This window comes from Prionailurus viverrinus, chromosome B3 (genome assembly GCF_022837055.1).
Source record: "Prionailurus viverrinus isolate Anna chromosome B3, UM_Priviv_1.0, whole genome shotgun sequence".
NCBI classification, from domain to species: Eukaryota; Metazoa; Chordata; class Mammalia; order Carnivora; family Felidae; genus Prionailurus; species Prionailurus viverrinus.
The window spans coordinates 113,433,200-113,460,245 of record NC_062566.1 but is presented as its reverse complement, the minus strand read 5'-3'; the positions used below and the strand labels follow the sequence as shown (position 1 = coordinate 113,460,245).

Sequence of the window (27,046 nt, the reverse complement as noted above, 5' to 3'; positions counted from 1 at the left end):
GGGAGCAAGCCCATTGTTTGCCAGAACACACACTTTTGAAATTATTTCAGAGTGCCATTGATGACAAAGATGAAATTTATCCATCTTGACCTTGATTTCTACTCTGCTGCCCTCATGTGAGATGATAGCGTCTGACCACAGCTGGCTGGCCATGGAAGGATGCCCCGCCTTGGTAATACCAATCTCACACCACCTCCATAGTCCAGAGAGGTTTTTTTTTTTTCACTTTCCCAGGGTCTCTGTCAAGTTCACCTACTTCACTTGTGCTTCTGCTTGCATAAAGATGAATTCCCACTTCCTTGCGAAGGCCCTCTGGAGTCTTGCTAAGTTTTCCTAATGAGAAATGAAAATCAACGAGAAGGCATTAATCCTTGTAAGTTTGCACATCAACACCTATGCTTATTACAAAGCAGTCATCTATCTTGGTTACTCCCAACAGAGCGGCAGAGCCCCCACTTTAAATCCACTGGATGTGAACCCAATGTGATTTTGCACCAGACCCTGCTGTACAGAGTAGGACAATTAATATTCATTTACACCCCCATTAAATCTGAAGTCTCTGTGGTTCACCTGATTCCTCTTCTCTTGTGTGTTTTACAAGAACACAACTCACATAGCGCCTGTCATCAAGGCCACTGAAGACAGGAAGAAGGCTTTGTGGCTATTCACGCCACATTTGGGGAAGGGACGAGGGGACTCTTTGCAGCCTATTGGACATCTGCATGAGGAGAACCAAGAATGGATTTCTCAGGACTTGTCTTCCAGCAAACGGGTCCAGGAAGGTGGCAAGAAATGAGAATCCTGATGACCTGGCACTCATGCCTTTGAGAGTTTGGGGTCAAAAGCGAGAAAAAAGGGAGTGTCTATATTTGCGATGTTTGTGAAGGAAAAGCCAAAACCAGGAAGAAAGAAAAGGCATCTAGGGTTGCCTTTAGAGGAAGAGGGGAGAAGCCTTTTCTCTAAGTCTGTAGGCTTACCTGGTGGCACAAAAGGACAGTGAGGAGGGGGTGTTTGACAGGTCCCCTAATGAGCCACCTAATTCTGATGGAATGCAAGGGTAGAGCCCACATTATGCTATGTATTTTCATAGAGCTCATGCCAACGCTAATTGATTACCCTCATTAGTGGATTATTAATATAAAAAGAGCTTCAGTTGAAGATCAACACACCTAAACTCAGTTGTTACCAAGGCTCAGTGTACAAGTACCTCAAAATAACTGTTCCTTTGATTTTCCCACTGTTCATAGGAAGCAAAGGCCGTGATGCCTAAACGTCAATTAGGGAGCAGTGACATAAATTATGACACAGTCATGCCATGGAATACTAGGCAGCCATTAATGGGGCACCTGGGTGGCTCAGTTGGTTGAGAGTCCGACTTCAGCTCAGACCATGATCTCACCATCTGTGAGTTCGGGCCCCGTGTCGGCCTCTGTGCTGACAGCTCCGAGCCTGGAGCCTGCTTCGGATTCTGTGTCCCCCTCTCTCTCTGCCCCTCCCCCGCTCACGCTCTGTCTTTCTGTCTCTGAAGAATGAATAAACCTTAAAAAAATTAAAAAATAAATAAAAAATAAAAACAATAACGTGGGCGCCTGAGTGGCTCAGTCGGTGAAGTGTCCGACTTTGGCTCAGGTCACGATCTCATGGTTCAAGAGTTCAAACCCTGCGTCGGGCTCTGTGCTGACATCTTGGAGCCTGGAGCCTGCTTCAGCGTCTGTCACCCCATCCACTGCTCACTCTCTCTCTCTCTCTCTTTCAAAAATAAACAAATAAAAATAAAAACAATAACGTGGATATTATTACTGATAATAGAAAGGCTCTCAACATACTACAGTATATGATCAGGGAAAGAAGCAGCTTACTGAACAATGTTCAGGGTATGATTCAGATATTTTTTTTTAAAGAAAAAAATGCATGTGCAGAAAAAAAGATAGGGGAGAAGGATTGCAGTTTCTTTCCTCTCCTTTCTTTGCTGTTTGAATTTGGGTTTTACAGAGAATATGCCATCAGAAAAAAAATGAATAAAATTACTGAATTTTGAAAAGAAATTCTTTTAAAAAAATATCTAACCACTTTTAGGCAGAAATTCAACCCGAAAGAACATCTTAATGCCATATTCTTTACAAATACCAAAGTAGAACATTCTATGGCAGGAGACAAGGCAATTGGATAAAATATATCAGGAGTTGATGCTGTCTCGTTTCTGTTTTTCTAAACATGGAAAACATGGACAATTTTCTTTTTTTTTCTAAAACATGGAAAGTACAGGGGAGAGAGACAGAGGGTGGAGGGGCCCCCTGTTTCTGCAGGCTGGGTCTTTCCGGTAGGTTGTGTTAGGGAAGGGATGTAGCGCCTCACAGTGGGTGCCCAAAAATAGGCCAGTGGTCTTCTGAGAGAGGGGTGACAGCTGACACGTGAGGGGACAGGAACAGGATGCTCAGATCCACAGAACAGCCACTGTCGGGTTTGCTTGGGAAGATCATGATGTTCCTACCTATTTATGTTTTTTTTTAAGTTTATTTTTGAGAGAGAGAGAGGGAGAGGGAGAGAGAGAGAGAGCGAGAGAGAGAGAGAGAGAGAATCCCAAACAGTCTCCACATTCAGTGCCGAGCCCAATGTGGGGCTCGACCTCACAAACTGTGAGATCATGACCTGAGCTGAAATCAGGAGTTGGATGCTTAACCAACTGAACCACCCAGGCACCACCCCCCCTCGCCACAACATATTTATGTTTAATGGCTCTCGCTGATAAGCACACTTTGGCCAGGTCCCGAGGCCCTGGGTCAACTCCTGCACTGTGTTCTCCAGTACTGTTTCCCCATTGGCTTGTGCACAGGTACCCAAGAGCGACAAGGTCTGATGCAGAGGGCCTCACGCTTGTGGGAGACTGAGACGGTGCAAGAGGGACATTTCGAAAGAAGACTCTGGAAGTCCTGTTAACGCTGGTTTATGGGGGAAGGACTCCTCACTGCTCCACTGCTGCTCCTCCCCACCCCCCACCCCCCCAGCCCTTCAGTCACTTGATGGCTCAGGAACTCCCTTGCCTTCTGGAGGGCACGTGAAAATCTGGGCAGTTCCCCAGATTCTCTGTGACGCGCAATAAAGTTTGGTTTGGGGGGAGAGATCCTGTAACCATAAATTTGCAATATTTAAAATAGTATCTGAGTCGTCAAGTTCTCTGTGCCTTGGCTGTCTTAAATGGGAATGGGCACGCATGCGGCAGGGCCTCTGAATTTTGCAGGGGTCACATCTTGTGAAGGAAGGTGGTGCAGAAGGAAAACTGGGAGAGAACACCCTTTCCATCTGACACGTATCTTATCTTCCGGGTTGAACTTGGTCCTTAGATTCTACATCTACTGCCAAGCACAAGGGAGGTGGGTTTGGTGATGCCATTACAAAATTATCACATAGTAAGTTTAAAAAATTCTCATATTATGAACCCGCCCCCCTCTTTTTCCTCTCGGTGCACACTTCTATGCATTTTAACACACGTATGGATCAGATTCTCAGAACCCCCACCACGATCGGGATACAGAATAGTTCCATCACCCCCAGAAAACTCTCTGTGTTATCTCTTTAGAGCCACATCTTACCCGCCCCCCCCCCCGTAACTTCTAGCAATCAGTGATCTGTTTTCCTTCATGATAGTTTTGTATTTATGAGAATGTCATAGAAATGGAATCGCACAGTTTGTAATCCTTTGAGACTGGCTTCTTTCACTCAGTGTGAGGTCTCAGAGACACATCCAAGTGGTTGTGTGGACCAACAATCACTCCTTTTCACCACAGAGAAGAATTCCACTGTTGGGACGTAATGATGTTTCTTTAGCCATTCACCTCTTCTAACTTTTTTTAAAATGCTTATTTATTTTTGAGACAGAGAGAGAGAGAGAGTGCGAGAGAGAGAGCACATGCACAAATAGGTGAGGGGCAGAGAGGTGGGCGGGGGGGGGGGGCGGGCAGAGGATCCGAAGCAGGCTGTGTGCTGAAAGCAGAAAGCCCGTTCGGGCCTCGAACTCACGAACTGTGAGATCATGACCTGAACTGAAGTCAGATGCTTAACCGACTGAGCCGCCCAGGCGCCCCTAGCCATTCGCCTCTTAAAGTGCACTTGGGTTGTTTTCAGGTTTTGCTCATCACAAACAGGGGTGCTGTCAGCAGGGTTAGGGTGTGAACGGAAGTTCTGATTTCTCTGGGGTGCCTACCTAGGAGTAGAACTGCTTGGGTGTGTGGCAAGTATATGTTTACTTTTGTAAGAAACTGCCAGACCATTTTCCAGGGTGGCTGTGCCATTTTGCATTCCCTCTTGGCATTATCAGTACTTTTCATTTTAGCCACTCTACCCCCAGAAGTCTCCCCAGGGAGTTAATCTTTGTTTCCCTAATGGCTGATGCTGTTGAACATCTCTCTTTTTTTTTTTTTTAATTTTTTTTTTCAACGTTTTATTTTATTTTTGGGACAGAGAGAGACAGAGCATGAACGGGCGAGGGGCAGAGAGAGAGGGAGACACAGAATCGGAAACAGGCTCCAGGCTCTGAGCCATCAGCCCAGAGCCCGACGCGGGGCTCGAACTCACGGACCGCGAGATCGTGACCTGGCTGAAGTCGGACGCTTAACCGACTGCGCCACCCAGGCGCCCCTGTTGAACATCTCTTAATGTGCTTATTTGTCATCCTACGTCCTCTCTGGTGAAGTGTCTGTTCAAGTCCTTTGCCCATTTTTGAGCTGTTTGTTTTCTTATGGCTGAGTTTTGAGAGCTCTTTATATAAAGGTGCAATTTTATTGCATGGGTAGAGGAGGTGAGAACAAGGAGGGGAAATAAAAGACACTTCCTTTCCACCGCCTGAAAGGAACAAGGGAGAGAAAAAAGGAGAGAGAAGCAGAAACAGAGCTGCAGATAGGGTTTTACTCTCCTCCCACACCTAAGCTACAAAACAACCATACTTACTGCTTCATAGTCTGCCAGTTCCAGCCTCGCTTTATTCTGCATTGTCCTCTTACAGAGATAGATGGCTGAGGGAAGAAGAGAAATTACAACACGTGCAGACCCAGCAGTGTGGTGGCGTCACAGATCCACCCATCTGTCTGTCCATCCGCTCATCCACCCAGCCATCCAGCCAGCCCTCCCTGTGAGTCTGGTGCTGCACTGAGCCGAACATCCTTCCATGTGGAAGCCATGATGCCTACCCTCCAAGAATCTTCCTTAAAGGTCAGGATTGGAGGAGGACTCCATCTTCTAGTCCTGACTGCTCCCTTTCACCCTCCTCATTCTGTTCACCCAAGCATCCTCCACCAGGGTCATCTTTCACAAATAAGATCATGTTACCTTCCTGCCTATACTCCCTGCATTGCTTCCTCAGTGACCTCAGAAGAGTAGTCAGGCTCCGTAGGGTGGTGTGCTTGGTTCTTTAAGCTCCAGTCTCCTTACCTTGCCAACCTCTTCCCTCCCAGCCTCCCTTGGGCATGTGAGGCTACCAAACCCTTCAGTTCTACTCCTCTGCCCACGTGTTCTCCACATGGAAGATCTGGCAACCTTCTACTAATCTTGGAAGACCCAGCTCAGTGTTCCCAATAGCGTCTACTCATCCTCACCCATGGAACTTAATTCCAGTGCACTGTAATCATGGATTTACCAGACTGTCCCCAGCTCTAGGCGGAGAGCTCCTCAAGGGCAGAAGCTGTGTCCTACTCAGCTTGAATCCCTGCACCTAGCACCAGGGCCGGCCTACCAGGTGGAATGAATAAACAGTGGAAATGGTGGACATCTTGGGTCTCTCTTCCCAAGCTAAAGAAGGGTTCTTGGCCCTCAGTTGCCAGAGGATTCCTTCTCACATATGCCTTCATCACTTCCTCTCCATAGCCCTGCTTCTTCAATATCTCCCTCCTTCTCCAGTGCCAAGTAGAATGATCCAGGGAAGACAATAGATGAATGGTATGAGTGACCAATAGGATGGCCAGGAGACAGGGTCAGAGAGGACCTGTGGCTGGCCTGTGGTTTGAAAACTTAGTTATACTAGGAGAGCTAGTTAACTCCTTGCTGGATCAACAAACCTCCTCCATGTGGCCTGAAAAATTTGCCTATGGCAGCTTACAAGACGCTGGAACCTCATGGCTGGCAGCCTGCTCTGGTATGCTCACATTTCTGCTCACATCAGTTGAGCTGTATGTGGATGAGAGTCAGTTGTGCTTGTTCACAAGTCTGTTTATGTCAGGCACACTTGTTATTCTAATAATGTAATTTCACCAAATATTACATTTCACTGATGAAATTAGTGTGAAAAGAGAGAGTTGTTTCTATGAGGACCCAGTTGAATGGTTTGGAACAACTTGATAACGAAGAGTGGGCTAAGACAATTGCTAATGAGTTTGGTAGAGGTGAAATAACTGAAAAAAAAAAAGGGGGAAAATAATACGAATATGAAAGGGGTCAACATACAGGTTACTTCCAAAGTGTTTTCAAATTCTTGATGCATTTCAAAGGTGCTCAAACTGGATGGTTTGTTTTGAGTGTGGTTGAATTAAGAAAGAAACTCAAATTATTAGGGCCCATAATCAAAGAGAGTCTTTGGTCCCATCTCAAAAAGCCATCGAATGATTGTTCTTTTGTATAGCTTATGTTGACAGGAAGTGATCAGGTAAGGATGTATCTCTTTCTCATAATTCTCTGTTGACTATCTTTTGCAAAGAGCCAGGCAGGTACAGCTCTCCATTATGTCTGATGAAGGGGCGTCTGCTCTATTATAAGATACCTCCTTCGGTCTCCTGGACCACCATTTAGGCAGCCTATGGAATTGGGAGCCACCTAAAGAGGAAGCCTGACATATCACCAGCCCCACCACGCTGGTCTCCTGACTCAGGAGCAGCACAGCTCAGTGGAGGCGAAAGCTGTTTTGAACACTGCTGTCGCAGACGGTATGTTGCAGACGGTACTGCTAAATGTAAAACCCAGGAAAATGCAACCCAAGTTGGGCTACGGGCTTTATTTAAGCAGAAGCATCCTGAGACATTTCTAGCACATCCGGGTCAGAATGGGCCAGCTAGGTTGTGAAGTAAAACACCACACGTGGAATGCAGAGCTGGTACCATTCCTGATGACCGCGAGCTACACGGTCACCTGACTTCAGCTTGCTCCCTCTGTGGCCAATGCCACATGGCAGGGGGTCTGTTCACCCCACCTAGGGAGGTAGAATGTAGCTGTTGAGTGGAACTTTTCTTGGCATAGAACCTGGGGCTTGTCTGCACTGACTAGAGTGCCTTCAACAGTGCTTGCTGTGACGCCTGACCAATCAAATGACCACAGACAATGACAGCCAGTCCTACTACTGGGCATCTGGGGGACTTGCTTTAAGCTCACATGTTGGTTTTATCTGGGTATTTAATTCCTCATTGAGAAATCGTTGTCTCCTTGCCCTCACACCTGGCAACCCCACCGCCTGGCACATCACTCGGATGACCCGCTGCCATCTCAAGCTCACCGCATCTCACCACGATATAAATAGAAAACACAAAAAATGTTATGAAGTGAATGGATTCCTATACTCTATGTGCAACTAGGCAGTAAAAAAAAAAAATAATAATAATAATGACCTCATCCTATTTCAATGTATTTAAAGAACTGACTCCCTCTTCAAACTTTGTCTTTACGAGTGATGTTGTTTACCTCAACCTCTTAAACCAGGGAACCATATTTCTCTGTTTTCCTCATACCCTTGAACTGCTTTTTAGTACACTGGGATTTTAGCACTGTAAGTCACCCGGGGGGCCATTCAGTACAGGCCCCTCGTTGCCAGCTGGGAAAACCAAAGGCCCAGAGAGGTGAAGTGAGTGACCCATCGGCCAGTTAGTGGTGGGGGTGGAATGAGAACCAAGGCCTAGTTCAGAGCTGTTTCCATTATGACATTTGCTACGTCATCTACTCATTCATTCATTCATTCATTCATCCAGGTATGTCCTGTGATTATCCTCAGTTTACGGACGACGGAAACGTTTCCAGGTCATTCCCCATCGTTGGGACTCCCTGAAGCTGCTGCGTCCATTCTCAATGTCTCTCCTTGACTCTGACAGCTTTTTTTATAAACCTGTCCCTCCCCAAACTATTCAGCCTTCTCAGTCATTCGTCACCAACGGGAAACCTGTGAATACTCAGATCAGACTCCTCACCACCCTCTTCCTCCCCATCACGCTGCCTCCCCCAGCCTGGAATGCTTGGATCGTAGGACTGTGACTTAACCAAATCTGTGTCAAAGCAACGGACACAGAGTGGGTGGTCAGTAAAGGTATGTGGAATGAATGAAAGTGTCTGATTCTTCATCAATCCAAATTATACCTATCCTGAGTCCTTAGCTTTGGTTTTACATCCTCTCTGGCAAGATGGCCCCCGCAGAACTGATATTGTGAAACATTACCTTAGTGATAATAACACTAACCACCACCATGGTTTTTTTTATTGGTTCCTTTCTGTGGGGCCACACACCAAACCTTACAGGCATTTCATTTCATCTTAATAAAACAACACTAGGAAAGGAGTACTATTATTCTTCTAATTTTCACAGGAAATTTCTGAGGCACAGAGAGGTTAAATAACTTGCCAAGATCACACAGCTAGTGGAACCAGTTGATCTTGGAGCCGCTGTGCTGAGATCTCTCTTGGTAAAAACTTTGATTTTCTGACTGAACTGCTTTGTAAATGCTGGTGAGTACTTTTGGAGCCCGCACCTTGACTTCTCCATCCGATTTGCCGAAGTCGAGGCACAGGAATTCAAAATAATTTTGCCTTAATGAAAGCCTGATATAAAATTGTTATTCCTACCCTTGTTTGTGCCACTCTACTCAAATTATGACGTGGAGAATCCCTCTAGAGAAAGGGAACCAGTGCCCTGGGGTGTATGGTGTGAGATGGCCTAACCTTTATGGGCTCATGTTCAAGTAAATATTTTCATCTTACTGGAGTCTAGTTATCTGGTCTTGCCATCCTCCTCCCCTCTCTGCAGCCTGTAAAAATATCATTTTTTACATTCACAAGGGCACCCGGCTGCTGCATGGAACTGAGCCACGGTTACTCAAGTTCCGAGTTGGGCTTTTGTGAGCGGCGTTTCAGCCCCAGAAGAACCAATTTTGTGAATAGCCAAATGTAGCTCTGATTCTGAGTTGGAAGCCTTGCTTATCCACTTATCACATGGTTTAGAGCACAGCCCAGTTCCAGAGGGACCCCGCAGTGGTGCCCTGCAGACAGCTGCAGAGACCATCAGAGGGCCCTGCCCCCTGCATAAGGGCCGTCCTCCGGACCTGGAAACACAACGACTGTAGCCTCCTTGGGCAATGCCTTGTCTGCACCCCGTCCTCGGCATTGCTCCCCACCTGCTGGCGTTGGGAGTGATCCAGACAGGGTAGCTTATCACAAGGTCTCCCGGACAGGCTTCCCTGATCACTGCCCAGCTGCCCATGCCCCTCCCTTCTGTGCAGCTGCCTCTGTCTCCCCGTGCAAGCAACCCTGCAAAGAGCTTGGGGAGAAGCTGGGATCTCACCAAGTGCCCCAGGCCCAAGGAGAGCCACTGTGGACTGCCTCAGCAGCTCCGTCAGTCAGCATGGGCCTTGAAGCCACTCGGATCTGAGTTCCAATGCTGATGCTTCTACTATCTGTCAATCGCCTTTAATAAAGAACCAGAACTGTCAGCAACTATTTGCTGAGTGCCAGCAAAACTGTGCTATGCACTGGGGAATATGAGAATGAGCAAGCAGGACCAGTCCCTGGCTTCATGGAGCTTACGACTGACTGGGCATCCAGAGAAGTAGAATACGACATGCTATGTGTGAGGTTGTGGCCTCTCTGAGCCTCAGGTTCTTCATCTGGAGTATGGGGACAAGGTAACTTCTGTAGACAAAATAACTTCTGTCCTGCCTGGACAGAGGTAACTCCCTGCCTGCCAAACTCCCAACCTCACCCACTCCTAATTTCCTAGTCCAGGTAACTTCTGCACACTCCTCCCTGGTCTAGCTTCTTTTCCGCCTAACTTCTCTAGCTATCAAAAACACCAATGAATTATTCATAACTCTTAACAAGTCTGTGAGAATAGAAAGAGCTGGGGTGGGGGTGGGGGTGGACCCTTGATCCAGCCCTCCCTGAAACCTTGCCCCAGAAGGGAGTGGTCAGCGGTCACTATCTTGGTTCTCCCTGGCTCCACAAAAGGAGCATACTGGCCAGCTTGATGGAACGTTCCTTCCCTTCCCCTGTTCCCCTCCAAAGGCTGCATCTCTCAGTGTGCTCTGCCTTTCTTCATTATGTGGAACAGGGAGCTTATTACATGTCAACGCTCGGAAAAGGACTGAGCAGGATAACGACCCCTCCTCTCTGTGCGGCAGTCACCCAGACACCAAGCGTTTGTCGTCCACGCTCCCAGGAGTGACGCCTCTTCACTGCTCACCGTAGTCGGTGTTTTCAGGCTCCCAGCAGTTTGAAGGCCAAAAGTACGGGGCCTGCGCAAAAGAGCACAGATGTCAGGACTCAGAGGCACACCGGGACTTGCCTTCCTCTGCCTGGGGCCTGGGTCCACCCTCTCCTGCGTCCAGGGAGGACCCCTCCCCGTGACAGGCTCTGCCCCGGCTCCTTTGTGCTGATGCCAACCCCCCAACTCTCTCCTGGTCTTAATACAGCAGAGGCCGTCAACATTTCAATCTGGGTATTGAGAAATGACATCTAAGGTAAGCAAAAGAAATGCGAAAATGAGAAACTTCGTTAACAGGGCAAGTATGTCTTATCCCAAGACAATAGACGTCTAATGCCAAAGTCAGGCTGGCACAGTTTCCCGGGGAACACAAGCTCCAAGTTCCTTTTCTCCCTTTGAAGTATGTATCCCTAACACCGACATGTGGAAACTCTAACCCACAGGGTGGCTGCACTTGGAGTAAGGAAGTAATTAGGGTTCCGTGAGGTCACAGGGTGGGGCCCTGATCCCATAGGATTGGTGTCCTTATCAGAGGAAACACCAGAGAGCTTGCTTTCTCTCTCCACCACGTGAGAAGCGGCTGTCTGAAAGCCTGGGTGAGCCCTCTCACCACTGACCTAACCTGCTGCAACCTGGACCCTGGACTTCCTGCCTGCAGTGCTGTGAGAAATTTCTACACTGGTGGTGTAAGCCACCCAGTCTTTGGTATTTTGCTATAGTAGCTAGAGCAGACTAAAATGCCCTTTGACCCTGTCTAAAAAACTCCACTCCATTGGTGTTGACCTTGACACAGCCTCTTATCCTCTGGCCCATTTCCCTCTAGAACAGGACTTGAGAAAAGGAGTGGGAGGGGTTAGGTAGTGGACAGAAACTTCAGACCAGGAAGGCAGCATGACAGAGTAGGAAGATCAAGGACTTTGCCATCAGGCTGACCGACACTCAAATCAAGGCCACCTCCTAGATTTATTAGACCTCGGAGCACCTCAGTGTTCTCATCTGTCAAATGGATGATATATATAACCCTAAAAGTTTGTTCTTCAGATTGAATGAGGAGATATGTGTAAAAGGTGCCCCCTCCCAACAACAACAAATGGCCCAGATAAAAGCTTGTTTGGCCTTCCCAGTGTTGGGGGGAGGTAAAGGTTGCTCCCTTAAATACCCTCAGTTTTGTAGGTAGTTTTAATCTGAGATCATATAATAAGAGAACATTCTTCAGGAGGAGGAGCTGGCAGGCCTACCTGGAAACGGTAGAAGGTGCCGTCATCCTTCATGGTGAGAACGTGGTCCGAGATTGGAAAGATGTAGCCCTGGGCAGCTATAAGGCTTCCCACGTGTATTGCTTCAACTGCATGGACAGGGCATGAGAGAGAGGAGTGTTTAGTAAGCTGTCAGAACGCAGGGCTCCTTAGCTGGAATGTCAGTCAGGAGGGCAGAAGGGCAACCGGAAGCCAACTGTCATCACCCCCAGATAGCTGCATGATTGATCGGCTGATTGACTGATAGCCTTTGATATAAATAAATGCACTGGGCCGGAGGTGGGGGTTGGGGCATCAGTGGCTAGGAAGGGCCAACATGTGTCTGGGGTGGCCCAGACATTTGGACCATTTGGACCAACATTTGGATCCCAGCTCTGAGAGTCTGACATCGCTTGACTTTCCCCAAGACTTGCGGAAGAAAGTAGCTTCATGGTCAAGAGCATGGGCTTTGGTATAGACACATGCTTCATGTAAAAGGGCTTAGCAGTGCCTGGTGCTCGGTAGGTTTCGGCAGCCCTGATTCATGTGCCTGTTTCATCATGTTTATCAGCCCCAGCAAAATGAGCATGCAGTCTCACTGCCCATGGCATTCCCCGATATGACAGTCCTACTGGAGGGAGGACAGCATTACCCTTCTCTAATGCACAGAGAGTAAAACCTCACTTTCTTAGAAAATTGGAGGAAGGGTAGGTAATGCAGTGGGCAGTAGCAGATGGAGGCCAACCTGACAGAAGTGTTTATGTTTTTGCCACAATCAGCCCATTGTTTCATTACTCAGCACCAGCCATAAATAGATTCTCGTAGGTAAGAATTTGTGTCTATTCGGAGCAGAGCTGAGAACGAAAAATAACAAATCCAAATGGTTCCACCATGCGTGATAATCCTCCACCAATATAAAAGTACTCTTACTGCTAAAAACAAATTTTTGGATGTGAAAGTGATTGATACGCTTAAGGAGTCTCCAGGAATGATTAATTTCATAAGCTCTGAATTTTTTTATTTTATTTTATTTTTTATTTTTTTATTTTATTTTATTTTATTTTTTTATTTTTTCAACGTTTATTTATTTTTGGGACAGAGAGAGACAGAGCATGAACGGGGGAGGGGCAGAGAGAGAGGGAGACACAGAATCGGAAACAGGCTCCAGGCTCTGAGCCATCAGCCCAGAGCCCGACGCGGGGCTCGAACTCACGGACCGCGAGATCGTGACCTGGCTGAAGTCGGACGCTTAACCGACTGTGCCACCCAGGCGCCCCCTGAATTTTTTTTTTAAAGCAACTTGTTTTGTCTTGCAAACTTCTCAAGAGGTTGTATCTAATCCAAGTGTTTTACTTATGTAGAACTCCTCTCTTTTGGAAATAACTGGTGGAGTCAGAATGAATGAAGTCGGATGTTATTTGCTCACTGATGACCAGTTTGCTTTTTAAAGTCTAGATGCTTCGAGAATCATGGGGACGGCAAAAAAGCAGAGTTTCGTCACTGGCAGCTGCTCCTTCCCCAGGGAGGAAAGAACACAATCCAGTAAGAGGGTGACTTTCATGTCCCCGACCTAGGAGCTGGAACTCTCACTTCATCCTTTGTGGTTCTGTTTAGCTATATGGCAGGTGGGGAGGGAGGGTGAGGGGAGGGGCAGATGTTGGATGTGCCTGGCTTCCCAGGGCCTTGCTTTGTCTCATTTCTACCCTTGTATTCCCAGCTGGTGAGTTGTTCTTAACTCTTCCTGCTCAACCATTTCTCAGAAGCCTAAATGGTTCCCAACACCTTGATGTCCTCTCAAGGCCATCGGAGTGTAAGAGACCTTCATAGACATGATCTTGCTTATTTACGAGCTTTCAGGGAAAGCTCCTCATACCAGGGCCAGAGGACTTCTGAAGCCTATTCTCCTCCCACACTACTACTACCGCTACTAATGATAATAATACGTCTTAGAAATACAGTGAGTATTTTAGAAGGGGTAAGAAAACAGTGCTATTGGTAGAGAAAAGACTACCCCGAAGAATGGTACTCCTTCGGTTAAGCATTATAACAAAAGAAGCATTGACTTTAAGTATGTGCCACTGAACTGGTAGAAATGCATTCAGCCCAGTTTTTACAAGCGGACGATCAGAAGTCCAGGCTGCATGAGGGAAATGCATGGGGCAGTTAATCTGGGTTCTAGCCTTAAAAGGATTTGAATTCGCAGGTTCCCTCCTGTGGATTAAGAGCTTGAGCAGAATTACGAATTTTCACTTGTCACGGAAGTTGCCATTAATCATGATGGTGAAAAAGGCTAGTGTCCCTCCCACGAATGACCCACTTCTTTTCTGGCACTCGGATTTCTGGCGACTACATTTAATTGAACTCTGTGTAAATTGTATTGTTTCGTAGTCAATAGCCTCTTAGGAGCATCAGATTAAAATATAGGAATTCCTGAGCTGACTTCGTGACCACAGCAAGGAATCACAGCTGAAAGTCGGACACCTAGAAAGGGCACTAACAAAAATCTTTAGAACGCATAGCAATTGGAAGCCATTTAATTAAGGGCAGATAGGTCTACTCCCCAAGAACATAAGAATACATGAATGGATATTGGATATTGATAAATATGACCTTCAGGCATCAAGGATACTCAGTAAAACAGGAAGTGTACTATAAACTCCAAAACGCATTAACAAAAACACACAGATCCTAAGGTTGGCTTATCTGGAATTTTCACTTTTCTGAAACCCCTCATTCTCTAATTAGGCTGGGAAAATAAATTTTACTACTGATTTTCTGGTGGGAGGACAGATTCGGAAACTGTTTTATTGGCCAGAATTCTGTTGTTGTCTTTCTGGTGAGGTTTTCCTAATTGAAATGCACAATTAAGGCTCGGGAAAAAAAAAATCATTCTTTCACTTCTTGCAGAAGGAGGAAACAGAAGGAGTCTTAGCAAATAATTAAACATCTTAATTGTGGATCAGGCAATCTGATTTTAAGAGCTGGCTCTATAAAGATAGGTATTCAGTCGAGAAAATAAATTAATTTTATTTGCAAATAGAGTGACTCCACATCTTGGGATTCACATTTATTATTATTATTATGATTATTATTTTAATGTTTATTTATTTTTGAGAGAGAGAGAGAGAGAGAGAGGGCAAGAGAGAGAGAGAGAGCGCGCATGCACAAGGGAGGGGCAGAGAGAGAGGGAGACACAGAATCTGAAGCAGGCTCCAGGCTCTGAGCTGTCAGTCCAGAGTCCAATAAAGGGTTCAAACTCACGAACTACAAGATCATGACCTGAACCGAAGTTGGATGTCTAACTTCCTGAGCCACTCAGGTGCCCCAAGACTCACATTTATAAGCCCAGTTCTCAGGAGAATGGGAGAATCTGGTTTGGAACTTGTTTATGGGATGTTTTTCAATACCACGGAGGATAAAATTGGAGTCAAATACCTGGGTCCTCGATGGAGAGGTTCTTCATAAGCCATTGCACAATGTCAGTACCTGAAATGATAAAGCAATTTGAACTGAAGACATCACGAATGCTTAACTCTGTGGCAGAAGAAACATGTTTACCTAAGAATCCCCAAATTCCAATTAGCACACACCCAGAGAGCTGGATAATATTGACAATTTTCCATCCTAATTAACCATGTCTATCCATTGGGATGCTTCCATAGTCACAATCTCACTCTTTTCAAAAAAATCCATTTTTGATGACTCAGGATGATCTTGTGTCCACACTTCTAGGGAGTATCTACAGGAAACTTCCTGCAAATATAGATTTTAATGATTTCCCTGAGACAGGTTAGGTGAAATTATACTATATCTGAACCCCAGGATATTTCCTGAAGGAGGAGGCCTCTTCAGCTCCCTACCCTAACTGACAAGGCCTGACTAACACAGGTGACCTTACAGTTTCTTAACAACAACAACAACAACAACAAATCTCTAATTTTTTCATTGGGCCCATTTTAAATGAAAATGCTCCTATTGAGTTCTTACAATGGAATATGGCTATAAATGACATACACCACTTCTAGGCCTGGACCATAAAAACTCCCATGGGACCCACCACACCCTTTCCTTCCCTATCTGCTGGCTGAATGTAGAGAACCCCAAGAACACAGGGGAAGGCAGAGCCACAATGTGGGAGGAGCCTGGGATCCTGAACAGTCATAAAAATTGATGCCTATTTTGGGCTCTGACTTGATTAAAAAATAAACTTTATTGTTTTAAGCCACAGAAGTTGGGATTTATTCGTTTTGACATCAAGTTCTACCTTAACTAATATAAAATCTTGAGTTGGAAGGGACTTTTAAAGCATGTCTACTCCAACCCTAGCCAATATAGGAGCCCCATCTGTAATACTCTGGACAAGAGGTACCATAATCTCCACTTGGAAAAACCCTAGTACCTGGGAATTACAGATTCCCTCCTAGTCAGCCTGTCCCAGTGAAATCATCTTTGATTTTTCAGAACAGAAATCTGACCCTCTGTGAAGTCCTCTCTTTGGACTTAGTTTTGCCCTCTGATGATAGAAAAACAAACCCAGACTTCTTGCTCTGGAGAGAGTCTGTCCGATATACTATCAACATTCTTCTTGAGGTTTTCCCCCTCGAGGTGACACATGCCTGGGCCCCTCAGCTATTTTCTCCCATGACATGACCTAGAGACCCTCGCCGTTTTAGTCAGAATTCTCTGAATATGTTTCCTTTTGTTTGCCTCCCTTTGAAAATGTCGCACCTAGAGCCAACGTGGGAGTAGGGGAGTCCAAATTTCTGGAAGGTTCTGGACTTCTGGTCAATTCACCTTTGTCACTCAACCATCTCACTTTAAACCAGGGCTGATCTTCAAACGTGGTTTGTCACCTCAGGATGGAATGTTTGATGGAAAGCAGCCTGCAAAGGGCAACATTTCTGGATGTCTGAGTCCTGTTGTGCGTGGGTCTGAGGCTTGGTCTGCCCATAGCTCTCCTGGAATAGATTCCTAGATGAAAACCTGGAGAACTAGCAGAGGTCTTTGAGGAGCATTTCCTTTCCCCAGAAATAAAGTTTCCCAGAAATCTGACTGGTTGCCAGAGGTGAGAACAGCACAGGCCTGTTTCTCTCTGGCTCTCTGGAGAGGGTATGGAACCTTGCACCGTAGACAACCAGGGCCCCATCCTACTATTTCTGTGCTCCCCCTAGACCAGCCTCCACTGGCTCAGCCCTGCAAGGTGCCCCCGTTTCAACCTCAAAAGCAGAACTTCAAAGCTTCTCCCCGCTCTTGCTCCCGGATGGCATCTAGGAGCTAAACTTTGGATCAAAACCACTCCTGTTCATTCCCATTCTTTGAGAGAAAGGAGAGTTACGTCTGTGTGTGCTTGTGCATGTGTGTCCGTCTCTTCCAAATGATACAAGTTCAACATTTGTCCTAGGACATGAAGAACAAAGCAGAAATCAAATAAGAACTGTAATCCCAAGTTGGGGGTGGGGGAGAGACTCTAACCTGTTTTTTCCTCAAAAGAAAAATAGTTCTTTTTTGTGGGTTGCCTGGAAACGGATAGGTTTCCAGCATCAGCAACAGCTCTCCCCCGGGCAGGCGGATTATCTTTCTGCTGAGCTTGCTGAACCATTATTTATCACCTGCCAAGATTGATTACTCACCCTGGGACAATGACAGCCCTTCCTTTCCCCTGTTAATTACTGTCATCATTAATATCCATGTCACTAATTAGTATTCATTCACATTGAAACTCCTTCCTCGCTATCATATCCGTTCCCCCCTCCACCCCAGCCGAGACTTCAGCACTATTGTCTAGATTTCTACCCTCTTTTGCTTTCACGCGCTCAGTGTCTGGCCTAATTGTTCTCCCCAGTCCACCAGGCCCTGGTTTGCATTCACGGAGCCGAAGGATCCCCTTTTAAGCACTTTGTTTTTGGTAAAGACGGGAAAGTCACAAAAGCCTCTTTCCTTTTCACCTAGCAATGTGGCGGACCACAGACCTGGGTTTCTTGTCCCTGGTGCAGCCACCGTAACAGTCGGGGTCTTCATCTGGGGACTGAGGTGACTGTACTCAAAGCTCTGGTGAGGGCCGAGCTGCGCCCCTGCCTGTCCTGGGTCACTGCCTGCCTCACCCGCTGCAGACTTGCACGAAGGCCCTCAGCAAGCATAACAACGTGTAGGGGTTGAGGACGCTCCCCCCCTCCTTCTCTTGGGCATGGGCTGCTTTAGGCTTCCTTGGACTAACCCAGGAGGGGCCAGCCTCCAGCCTCGTGGCTGGAAGCAAATGGTCCATGTTGAGCCCCAGGAACAAGTAAGGGAGGGAAATCTGTCATAATATTATGTCCTTTAAAAGACCTATAATTATTACACTGGAACCAGGCGAGAATAGTTCAAATGTCCGTCAGGAGAAATCATTTTTCCTTTTTTCTCTTTCCTTTCTTCCTTTTTTCCTCCAGCCCCCAATCATTCTTTCCTTCCTATTCTGAAAAGAATTTGAAGCAGCTTATTTTTCTGTTCTCTCTCAAATTAATTGTTGCCCTTTGTTACCACTGTCGGATTCTGGTTCTTATTTTGGTCAAGATACCCCGCCAAGGACTTAAAGCCAAAATAAAAACTTTAGGAACAAATGCGGAATAGTTACTCTTTATTCCCAAAGGTTCTAAAACACTTGGCTGAAAGTTTTCTTTTTGAGGCTAATATGTCAACATATATGTCAGGAATATCCATGAAATACATCAGAGGGCACCCGAAACTGTTCTCCACAGCATGCGTGGTTTGTTAGTATATTTAAGTATATATTTATCAGATGTAGGTATGCTTTATGTTTCTATATGTGCTGTAGGTATGTATTCCAATTATGTCTTTTATATAACATTATGTGTATTGGAAGGGTGTTTGGACACAACTCAAAACTTCTCTAGTAGGGGACTGAATAATTAATTATGGCTCATCCATACAATACATATCTATTGAACACCTAGTGTATTAAATGAAAAAGCATATCAAGAACAGTGCGTATTGTAAAATGACATTTTTACAATAGAAAATATGTATTTGCATTTGTGTTCTATTAATTACACACGTGTAGATATATACAGATACCGAGAAGAGAAGCCCTGGAAGAATGTTTATTTTTGAGAGAGAGAACGTGAGCGACGGAGAGGCAGAGAGAGAGGTAGACTCTATGCAGATAGCAGAGAGCCCGATGCGGGGCTCGAACTCAGGAACCGTGAGATCACGACCTGAGCGAAAGTTGGATGCTTCACTGACTGAGCCACCCAGGAGACCCTGGCAGAATATTCAAACTGTTAACTTTAGGTTATCCTGGAGAGAGTGGAGGGTCCAATGATGGAAAATTTCTATTTTTTACATTTCCTTATTATTTGGAATTCATTGAACGTTAATATATTGCTTTATATAGTGCTTTTTTTTTTTTTTTTTTAATTTTTTTTCAACGTTTTTTATTTATTTTTTGGGGACAGAGAGAGACAGAACATGAACGGGGGAGGGTCAGAGAGAGAGGGAGACACAGAACCGGAAACAGGCTCCAGGCTCCGAGCCATCAGCCCAGAGCCCGACGCGGGGCTCGAACTCACGGACCGCAAGATCGTGACCTGGCTGAAGTCGGACGCTTAACCGACTGCGCCACCCAGGCGCCCCTATATAGTGCTTTTTAAATATACGGCTTTTTAAAAGTGAAAAACACTTTTCATTGTAAAGAGCAGAAAGGGAGGCGATGACCTCCTCCAGAGACTGCAGTGGAGAGGCTGGGGGATCAGGTTGCAGACACACAGCGGAGAGGGTAAGGGGAGCTCTGAACCCTTCTGCTGCCCCCAGGCCCTGGCCGTGGGCATTTTCTGCTCCCCAGTGAAGGGGCAGAGAAAAATGAGGCATGACTCACAAAACTGCCTCTCTCCAGAGGAGTAAAGAATTGGGAGGCTCGCTCCTAAGCCTCAAGCTCGTCACTCCCTCTGGACATTGGGCCAACCCCAAAGCTTTTTGTAGACTCTAACAGGGCTGCTCACCATAGTCCTAGACTAAAGGTGATCATCTGTACCCCTCGGTACAAACTAGATTCGAGCAAGCTGGTGAGATCTTCCAATATTTTAGGGGGTTCTCTTTCCGGTTTGGGGGAGATCCTTATTACAGAAGGGTTGTATTCTGAACTTTGTCCTCATGTGTTTTTTTTTTATTTTTTTTTTTTTAAATTTTTTTTTTTCAACGTTTATTTATTTTTGGGACAGAGAGAGACAGAGCATGAACGGGGGAGGGGCAGAGAGAGAGGGAGACACAGAATCGGAAACAGGCTCCAGGCTCCGAGCCATCAGCCCAGAGCCTGACGCGGGGCTCGAACTCACGGACCGCGAGATCGTGACCTGGCTGAAGTCGGACACTTAACCGACTGCGCCACCCAGGCGCCCCTTGTGTTTTTTTTTTAAAAAATGTTTTTTAATGTTTATTTATTTTTGAGAGAGAGAGAGAGAGACAGAGAATGAGTGGGGGAGGAGCAGAGAGAGAGACACACACAGAATCCAAAGCAGGCTCCAGGCTCTGAGTCATCAGCACAGATCCCAACTCAGGGCTCGAACCCACGAACCGTGAGATCATCACCTACTGAGCCACCCAGGTGCCCCTGTCCTCATGTGTTTTAAGTGCCCCCAAAGATTGAGGAATACCTGGAACTTCCTGCCGGATAAGTCAGAACCTAAGGGGATCCTACTCTGAAACGCTTTCCCCCATTCTTCCCAAAGTATTGTATCAACCTTAGCCCAAATTAGATTATGCAAACTTGATAAAAGACTGGTTCCAGTCACCTGCAAATTTCAAGTTATGTGAAACTTGGTAGCTTATAAATCATAGTACTGATGACCGAAGCAATCGATAACTTACTTGTCAGTCCTCACCACTGGGGAAAGACACCTTCATTTGAGTAAACTGTTCCTGGAGCCCAACAAAAGATAAGACGGTTCCTGCCGTGAGTGACCTCCTGGTCCTCCGCAGTCAAGGTTATGACTCAGCCCACCCTGGGATTCTCACACACCTGCCAAGGTCTCTGCTACACCTGTGAGTGAGGAGGGCAGCTTCGTGCCGCTTTATCACGTAGGTGCCATAGGCAGGCCAACATTCCTGAAGGAGGGAGACATTCCCCAGGGTCCATCGTGCACCAGGCCCGAGGTGGGCACTTGACCCTGTAATCACATATCATCCTGACAATAATTGTGTATAGTATAATAACTAGTATACCCATTTTAAGGATGAGGCCCAGAGAGGCCCAAGGCCACATACCTATAAGAGCCAAGCCTGGAATCCAGGCAAACTCATGCCAGATACTATGTCCACCACATCCTCTCTTATTGCTGAATAACTTTCCAAACGGTACTCAGAAGAATAACTGGAAAAGTGATACTCTGTGCTTATTTTTCCCCCTGAAGCAGGGACATTAATTTAGTAGTAATAATAATTACTACCAATATTAGCTAGTGAGCTAATAATTCATTGAGCACTTTCTATATTGCAGGCAGCGGAATGACCCTACGATACTAGTCGCATGGGGGCGCCTGGGTGGCTCAGTCGGTCAAGTGTCCGACTTTAGCTCAGGTCACAATCTCACGGTTTGCGTGTTCGAGCCCCGCATCGGGGTCTGTGCTGACAGCTCAGAGCCTGGAGTCTGCTTTGGATTCTGTGTCTCCCTCTCTCCTTGTCCCTCCCCTGCTCATGCTCTCTCTCTCTCTCTCTCTCTGTCTGTCTCTCAAAAATAAACTTAAAAAAATTTTTTTTTAAATCTCATGATGTAAGTAGATTATTAGCATCTTTATTTTGCAGATGAATGGAAGGACATTCTAAGTAGGGCAGTCTTTATAGTTTTAGACCTTTCTTTTTTTTTAGTTAAAAAAAAATCCCACAAAATGCAACAGTTAGCTGGCAGAGAAAGCTGACCTTACTTAAGAGGAGATGTTAAACTTTAGGATTTCAGAGGGTGAACACACTGAATAGTGGCAGGAAGACAGGAGGAGACTCAGGAGGGAGCACTGTGTGCCAGGACAACTCTAATGGCATTTTGAGGAGTCGTGTTTGGTCAATGGGCTTGACTTTTTCCAAGGAACGCCATGACAAAATTTCACAGACATATGCTTGTTAACCAAGCCTAGGAACCAATAGAACACAGCGTTTATAAAGTCAGACTTGAGTTCAGCTCATGCTGTGTCACTTACAGACTGTGGGGCCCCGGGCAGGTCCCTGAACCACCCTCCACCCCAACCTCCATGTCTTCATTGGGTTGATGGGGGTGAAATACTGCCTACTCAGAGGGTACCGTAAGTGCATGTATTCAAAACCTGGCCCGTGGTTTTGCTGGAATGGTCTGTTGATCATCAGCTCACCCACCTGCTCTGTGCCTTCATTGCCTGAGATGGAAACGGAAACAATAACCGATCCGCTGCAGAGGCCCTAGGGGTTAAAGGGAGTTCTGCACGTGCCATGCCCGCGCAGTGCCCGCTACAGAATACGCATTAGCGCACATTAGCTGCGGACAGAGTCTGCATTTTTAGGGACCTTGTATTGGAGCCAAGAGTCTAATCAAGTCATCTGTATGCCTGGAAGAAGCAACAGCAACTTGGAATTTTTGTGTGATTTGCCTGCCTTTTTGCCTTAGAGAACCTCAAGATGTCTTCTGATGCTTTTACGAAGGGGTCTGCTGATGGACAGCTTGTCAGATGGGAGGGGCAACGAACAAGGCAGTTGCAGCAGGTAAGCTCTAGGAGCCCGACTTCCGTGGCCCCATTTCTGGCCCTGGTCCTCCAGTAAGTGGACTTCTGGGCACGGTGGGTGGTAGGTAGAGCGGGTGCCCTCAATGCACGGCCATTCGGTCCAGCATAACAAGCCGTGTGCGCCAGTCCCTCACGTCCCAACATCCTCTTCCTCTCCCTCTTCTCCTCTTCGGCCTCATGGACTGCTTCTCCACTCCCAGAATGCACCACGCTCCATCCCGCTGCAGGACATTTGCATAAGCGATTTCTGAGCCAGTGATGTTCCCTCCTTTCTCTGCTCCACTGTCTCTAGCTGACTCTGGCATGTCCTTTGGTTCTAACTTCCTCAGGAAAGCCTTCACAGATCTCCAAACCACGTCGCGTCCTTTGGCTGTCCCTTGCAGAGAATGGGGTTCCTTCTTTTCGGAGCACTTCTCTCCATTTGGAATTAGATATCCACGATGTGATTGTTGGATCAACGTCTGCCTCCCCCTCTGTATTGGTTTCCTGGGGCTTCTGTAACAAAGGCCCACAAACTGAGCGGTTCAAACAGCAGAAATTTATTGGCTCACAGTTCTGGAGGCCAGAGGCCTGAGAAGGCGGGGTTGGCAGTGGGGGTTCATCTGAGGGCGGTGGGGGAGAATGGGCTCTGGGCCTCTCTCCTCACGTCTGCAGGTCTGCTGGTCTTTGGTGTTTGGGGGCCTGCAAATGCATCAGCCCGATCTCTCCATGAGCACCCATCAGAGAGCATTAGAAATGTTCTGGCGGCAGCTGAGTGTTCCGAGGAGGCTCGGAGGGGACTCTGTGGCTGGAAGGCATCTGGGCCGTATTGCCTTCCAGTGTTGTCTAATGGTCATCTCATTTGTGCGAATTTGAATCTGAAACGTGGTTCATGGACACGTGAACTTATATTTAAGTTAATCTGTGCGGCCGATGCTTTCTTGAGATGAGGTACCTTCATCTTCGCGTGGCTCTCTCCCTGCACGTGTGCCTCTTTGTCCAACTTTTCCTTTCTAGAGGGACACCTGTCATAGTGGATTAGAACCCACCCTCACTAATTCACGTTAACTCATTACATCTGAAATAACCCTGTGTCCAAGCAAGGTCACGCTCCAAGGTAGTGCAGGTTAAAACTTCAACATCCAAACTTTTGGGAAGACACAGTTCCGCTCCTAACACTCGCTAAACCATCAATCTGAGACGGCAGGACTCTGTCACACTGTCCTGTCTCTGGTACCGTGCAAACACCTGGCCTGGAGCTGGGCTTTAATACATGCTCATCGAGCGACAGTTACATTCAAATATACATCCTACAGTATGTATCCACCCACAGGTACATATTCACTACATTGTAAATTTTTCTCTCAATTTTTGTGGCCCAGGAAACCTCATCACACACCAGCACCAACCGTGTGTGTGTGTAGGGGTGGGGGGGGGGAATGCATTTTGCAGCCACTGCTTTACATGAAAGTTTCGAGGGTTTTCATCCATTGACACTGTTATCTTTCGAAACTCCTGTCTTCTCTTGTCTAAAGAAAGCTAACCTGATGAAAGCTTTAAAAAAATATTAGGCAGCAATCCAAAGCTGCCTTCTTTTCTTTATGCGACCCTGGCTGTCACTGGAAGAGGACGGTGAGTGCAGGAAAGGCAAAGTCTCCCACCCTCTTCTGTGGGGCTCACCGCCACTGTCCCCCGCCAGTTCTCCACCGGTCCCTCTGCTCACTCCACTGGCTTCCAGACTGCACAGTTCCAACTGCCTTTCGCTGGCTTTGATCCAGCGTGTGATCCTCCCTTCTTCACAGGGAGGCTTCTGCAGTCTGACTCGGTTTCGGACAGGTTGGAGGAATTCAGTCCAGACACACCAAGCAAAATTTTGAACCCAGTGATCCCCAAGCATCACCACTGTATCCCCTCCTAAACCACAGCCTCTGGGAGCCACCTCCCTGGGGCGTCCTTCCAGGCCAGGCAAATCGGCTTGCTGACCATGCCTGTGACAACCGTGCCCCTCGGCGACCCAGGGCCTATGTGGCAGGAAAGACGACTGGCTGCTGGGAACCCCTTGGTGGGCCTTCCCCTCCCCCTCCCTGCCCCCGCGCACCCCCCACTGCAGCCCAGCCTCCCCACTCAGATTCTGCGTTTCCCCATTCTCTGAAATTTAAAGCTTCCCTGTGCATTATGAAAAATAATAGGGGGCAGGAGACCAGGCGAGGTTATTACCAACTCATAAATCAACCAGGAGGCTCTGAGGGTTGCGGTGAGGTGTCTGAGATGGGCCCCCTGGTTTGTTATCTCACCCAAGCCCCCACGATTGATTCATAACCTCATAACCCTCCTGCGTCCCAATCCTGGGCCTTATATCTAATTGTCAGCAGCCAAGGACATGATTTGCAAGAGGATGCGGTGGCGGCAGCCGTGGGGGTGGAGGAGAGATTAGTTTTGTCAATCAAAAGCGTCCAGGGGAGGTGGGGAGCGCCCAGGACTTAGCTTCACAATCAGCTTATTAAATAGAAGGCTGAACATGGCTACGCTGACTGGGCCTCTTGCAGGGGCCTGGAGGACAAGGCCACTGGGGTGTAGCCTCTGTTCTCTGGGCCCACATTCCTCTCAACCCGAAGGCAGGAATGAGGGGCAAACAGACCCGCGGCTCCAGGGGAGAAGCAAGCTAGTGGAGGCATTCAGCCGCACCCATCAGAGAGTGTTATAAACGTCCTGGGGGCTGCTGAGCGTTCTGGGGAGGCCTGGAGGGGCCCCTGTGGCTGGAAGGCATCTGGGCCCTATTGGCTTCCAGTGTTGTCTAACGGTCACCTCATTTGTGTGAATTTGAATCTGAAACGTGGTTCACGGACATGCGAATTTACATTTAAGTTAATCCGTGCGGCTGAGGCTTTCTTGAGGGGAGCAGGAAAGGAGAGCCTTTATGAGGCCCCGGCCTGCAGGCTGCAGTCACTTACCAGGAATTTGATCCGTCCATCCGCACTATGATAGCAATTACACGGATCCAATGGCACAGCTTTAAGGTTTCAAGTCTGCAAAGTACCCTGGACATCTGCCACCACCTTGGGGCGGGCGAGGCGTGCACAGCAGGGCGTGTGAGCAAGCCGGGGTTGAAGCAGAGTCTGGGACACACCGGTTTGTGAGCAAAGATTTTACAGTTTTGCACTAATTCCGGCTCCAGTCCCTTGGAACCTGCCTCTGGGCTCTATCAGAGAATAGCTCTGGCGTGGTGGGGCGAGCTTTTGTAATCAGACAGACCCAGCTCAGGGCCTGGCTCTGCCCCTTGCTAGAGGATCCCCTGGGATGAGTCACCCCACCACTCGGAGCCCCAGTTTACCCACCTGCAAAATGGGGTCAAGCACAGGATCCACCTAACAGCCTGTTACGATGGTTAAAATGAGGACGCAGAATAGACACCAACCGGCCCTACATCTCGCCTACAACCAACACAGACCTCTCCATCTGCGCGAACGGAAGTCCGGAGCTGGTCCCCCACGGAAAGATCCCCAGCCTGGGACCAAGCCCCTTCTCCTGCCCCTCCCCAGGCCTAGGCCACAGGCCTTCCAGAGAGTTCGTGGCTTGTTCTTACGTGGCTCTTCCAAGCTCCTCTCTTTTATTCAGATGGATGAGGCCATCCTCTCAACCTTGGTCTGGGGTCTTCTCTATCAGGGGGGGATATACTTCCAGGTCCGCTCCTCGTTCTTGAGGCGAAGCAGCACGAGGACCCCTCGGAGACCTGTACCCCAGCTCCAGCCAGGCTCTCGCCTGGCGTCCCCCACAGGAGCAGCTAGGAGCCAAGTGGCCTGGGTGTGAATCCGGCTTCCCCCTGCCACCAGCTCGGTGGCCTTGGGGATGTGCCTCGCCCTTCGTAAGCTTCAGTTTCTATGAGATACGATAAAAAGCTCGGTCTGAGAGGGTAGACGTGAGCTTGGAAAAGCTTCCGCCCCGAGTCCTTCAACACACAGCAAAGGATGGGCAAATGTTGGCTTTACTGGTAGGATGACTGCCGTTACTGTGACTGGAACATTTCGCTCATTTCCCTGCAGCGATGAATAAAATGGCTGTCCTCCAGCAAGAAGGGGGACCAGTGTGCTGCAAGGACTGTGACTGGAGGATCGTGGGGTGCCCTGGGGCCACAGACAGGTGTGTGCCATTCCAGAGCTGACCCGCTGTCAGGAAGCAGGTGTTCGGGAACAGCAGGCAACAGTGGGAAGAGGCTGGCGGAGGGGGAGCCCTGGATGTAAAGCCAAGGGCTCCACCACGGCAGCCCGAAGCAAACCACACTAACGGCACCCAGGGCATACCTAACATTTGCACCGAGGTCAAGGTGGAGTAACAGCAAGTCTCTGTGGAAGGGAAGAGTCACGGGAGGGCAAAGAGTCAAGAGCACGCTCTGGCATCATCTACGCGCAAAGCACTGTGGCCAGACGCCGAGGGCCGTGATTCGGGCGCGACTCAGAGAAAGAACCGGGCTTACGAGCTAAAGGGAAATGATCTCAGAGTTGCTGAGGAATGATCTCATGTGTTCCCAGCAACGGGATGCCGGCCTTCCCCTCTCTTCTGCTCTCAGCCTGAGCCTCATGGCCTCTGCCAGCACTACCGTGAACGCTCCGGGTCAGTCCGCAGCCCCTACAACTGCACTGCCGGTGCGGTCCCCCCAAACC

General features: G+C 47.7%; 1 protein-coding gene across 13 annotated transcripts in view; it reads right to left on the bottom strand.

Annotated features, from left to right (window-relative positions):
- Nucleotides 1-27,046, bottom strand: part of RGS6 (regulator of G protein signaling 6) — a 629,079-nt gene that overhangs the window by 116,847 nt on the left and 485,186 nt on the right. For all 13 annotated transcript variants that reach the window (XM_047862117.1, XM_047862126.1, XM_047862124.1 and 10 more), the window contains 5 exons: nucleotides 15,109-15,159; nucleotides 11,677-11,783; nucleotides 10,418-10,469; nucleotides 4,945-5,009; nucleotides 257-333 (listed from right to left, as the gene is read on the bottom strand). In XM_047862117.1, coding sequence (XP_047718073.1) covers nucleotides 257-333; nucleotides 4,945-5,009; nucleotides 10,418-10,469; nucleotides 11,677-11,783; nucleotides 15,109-15,159 — 352 coding nt within the window. The remainder of the gene's footprint in view (nucleotides 1-256; nucleotides 334-4,944; nucleotides 5,010-10,417; nucleotides 10,470-11,676; nucleotides 11,784-15,108; nucleotides 15,160-27,046) is intronic.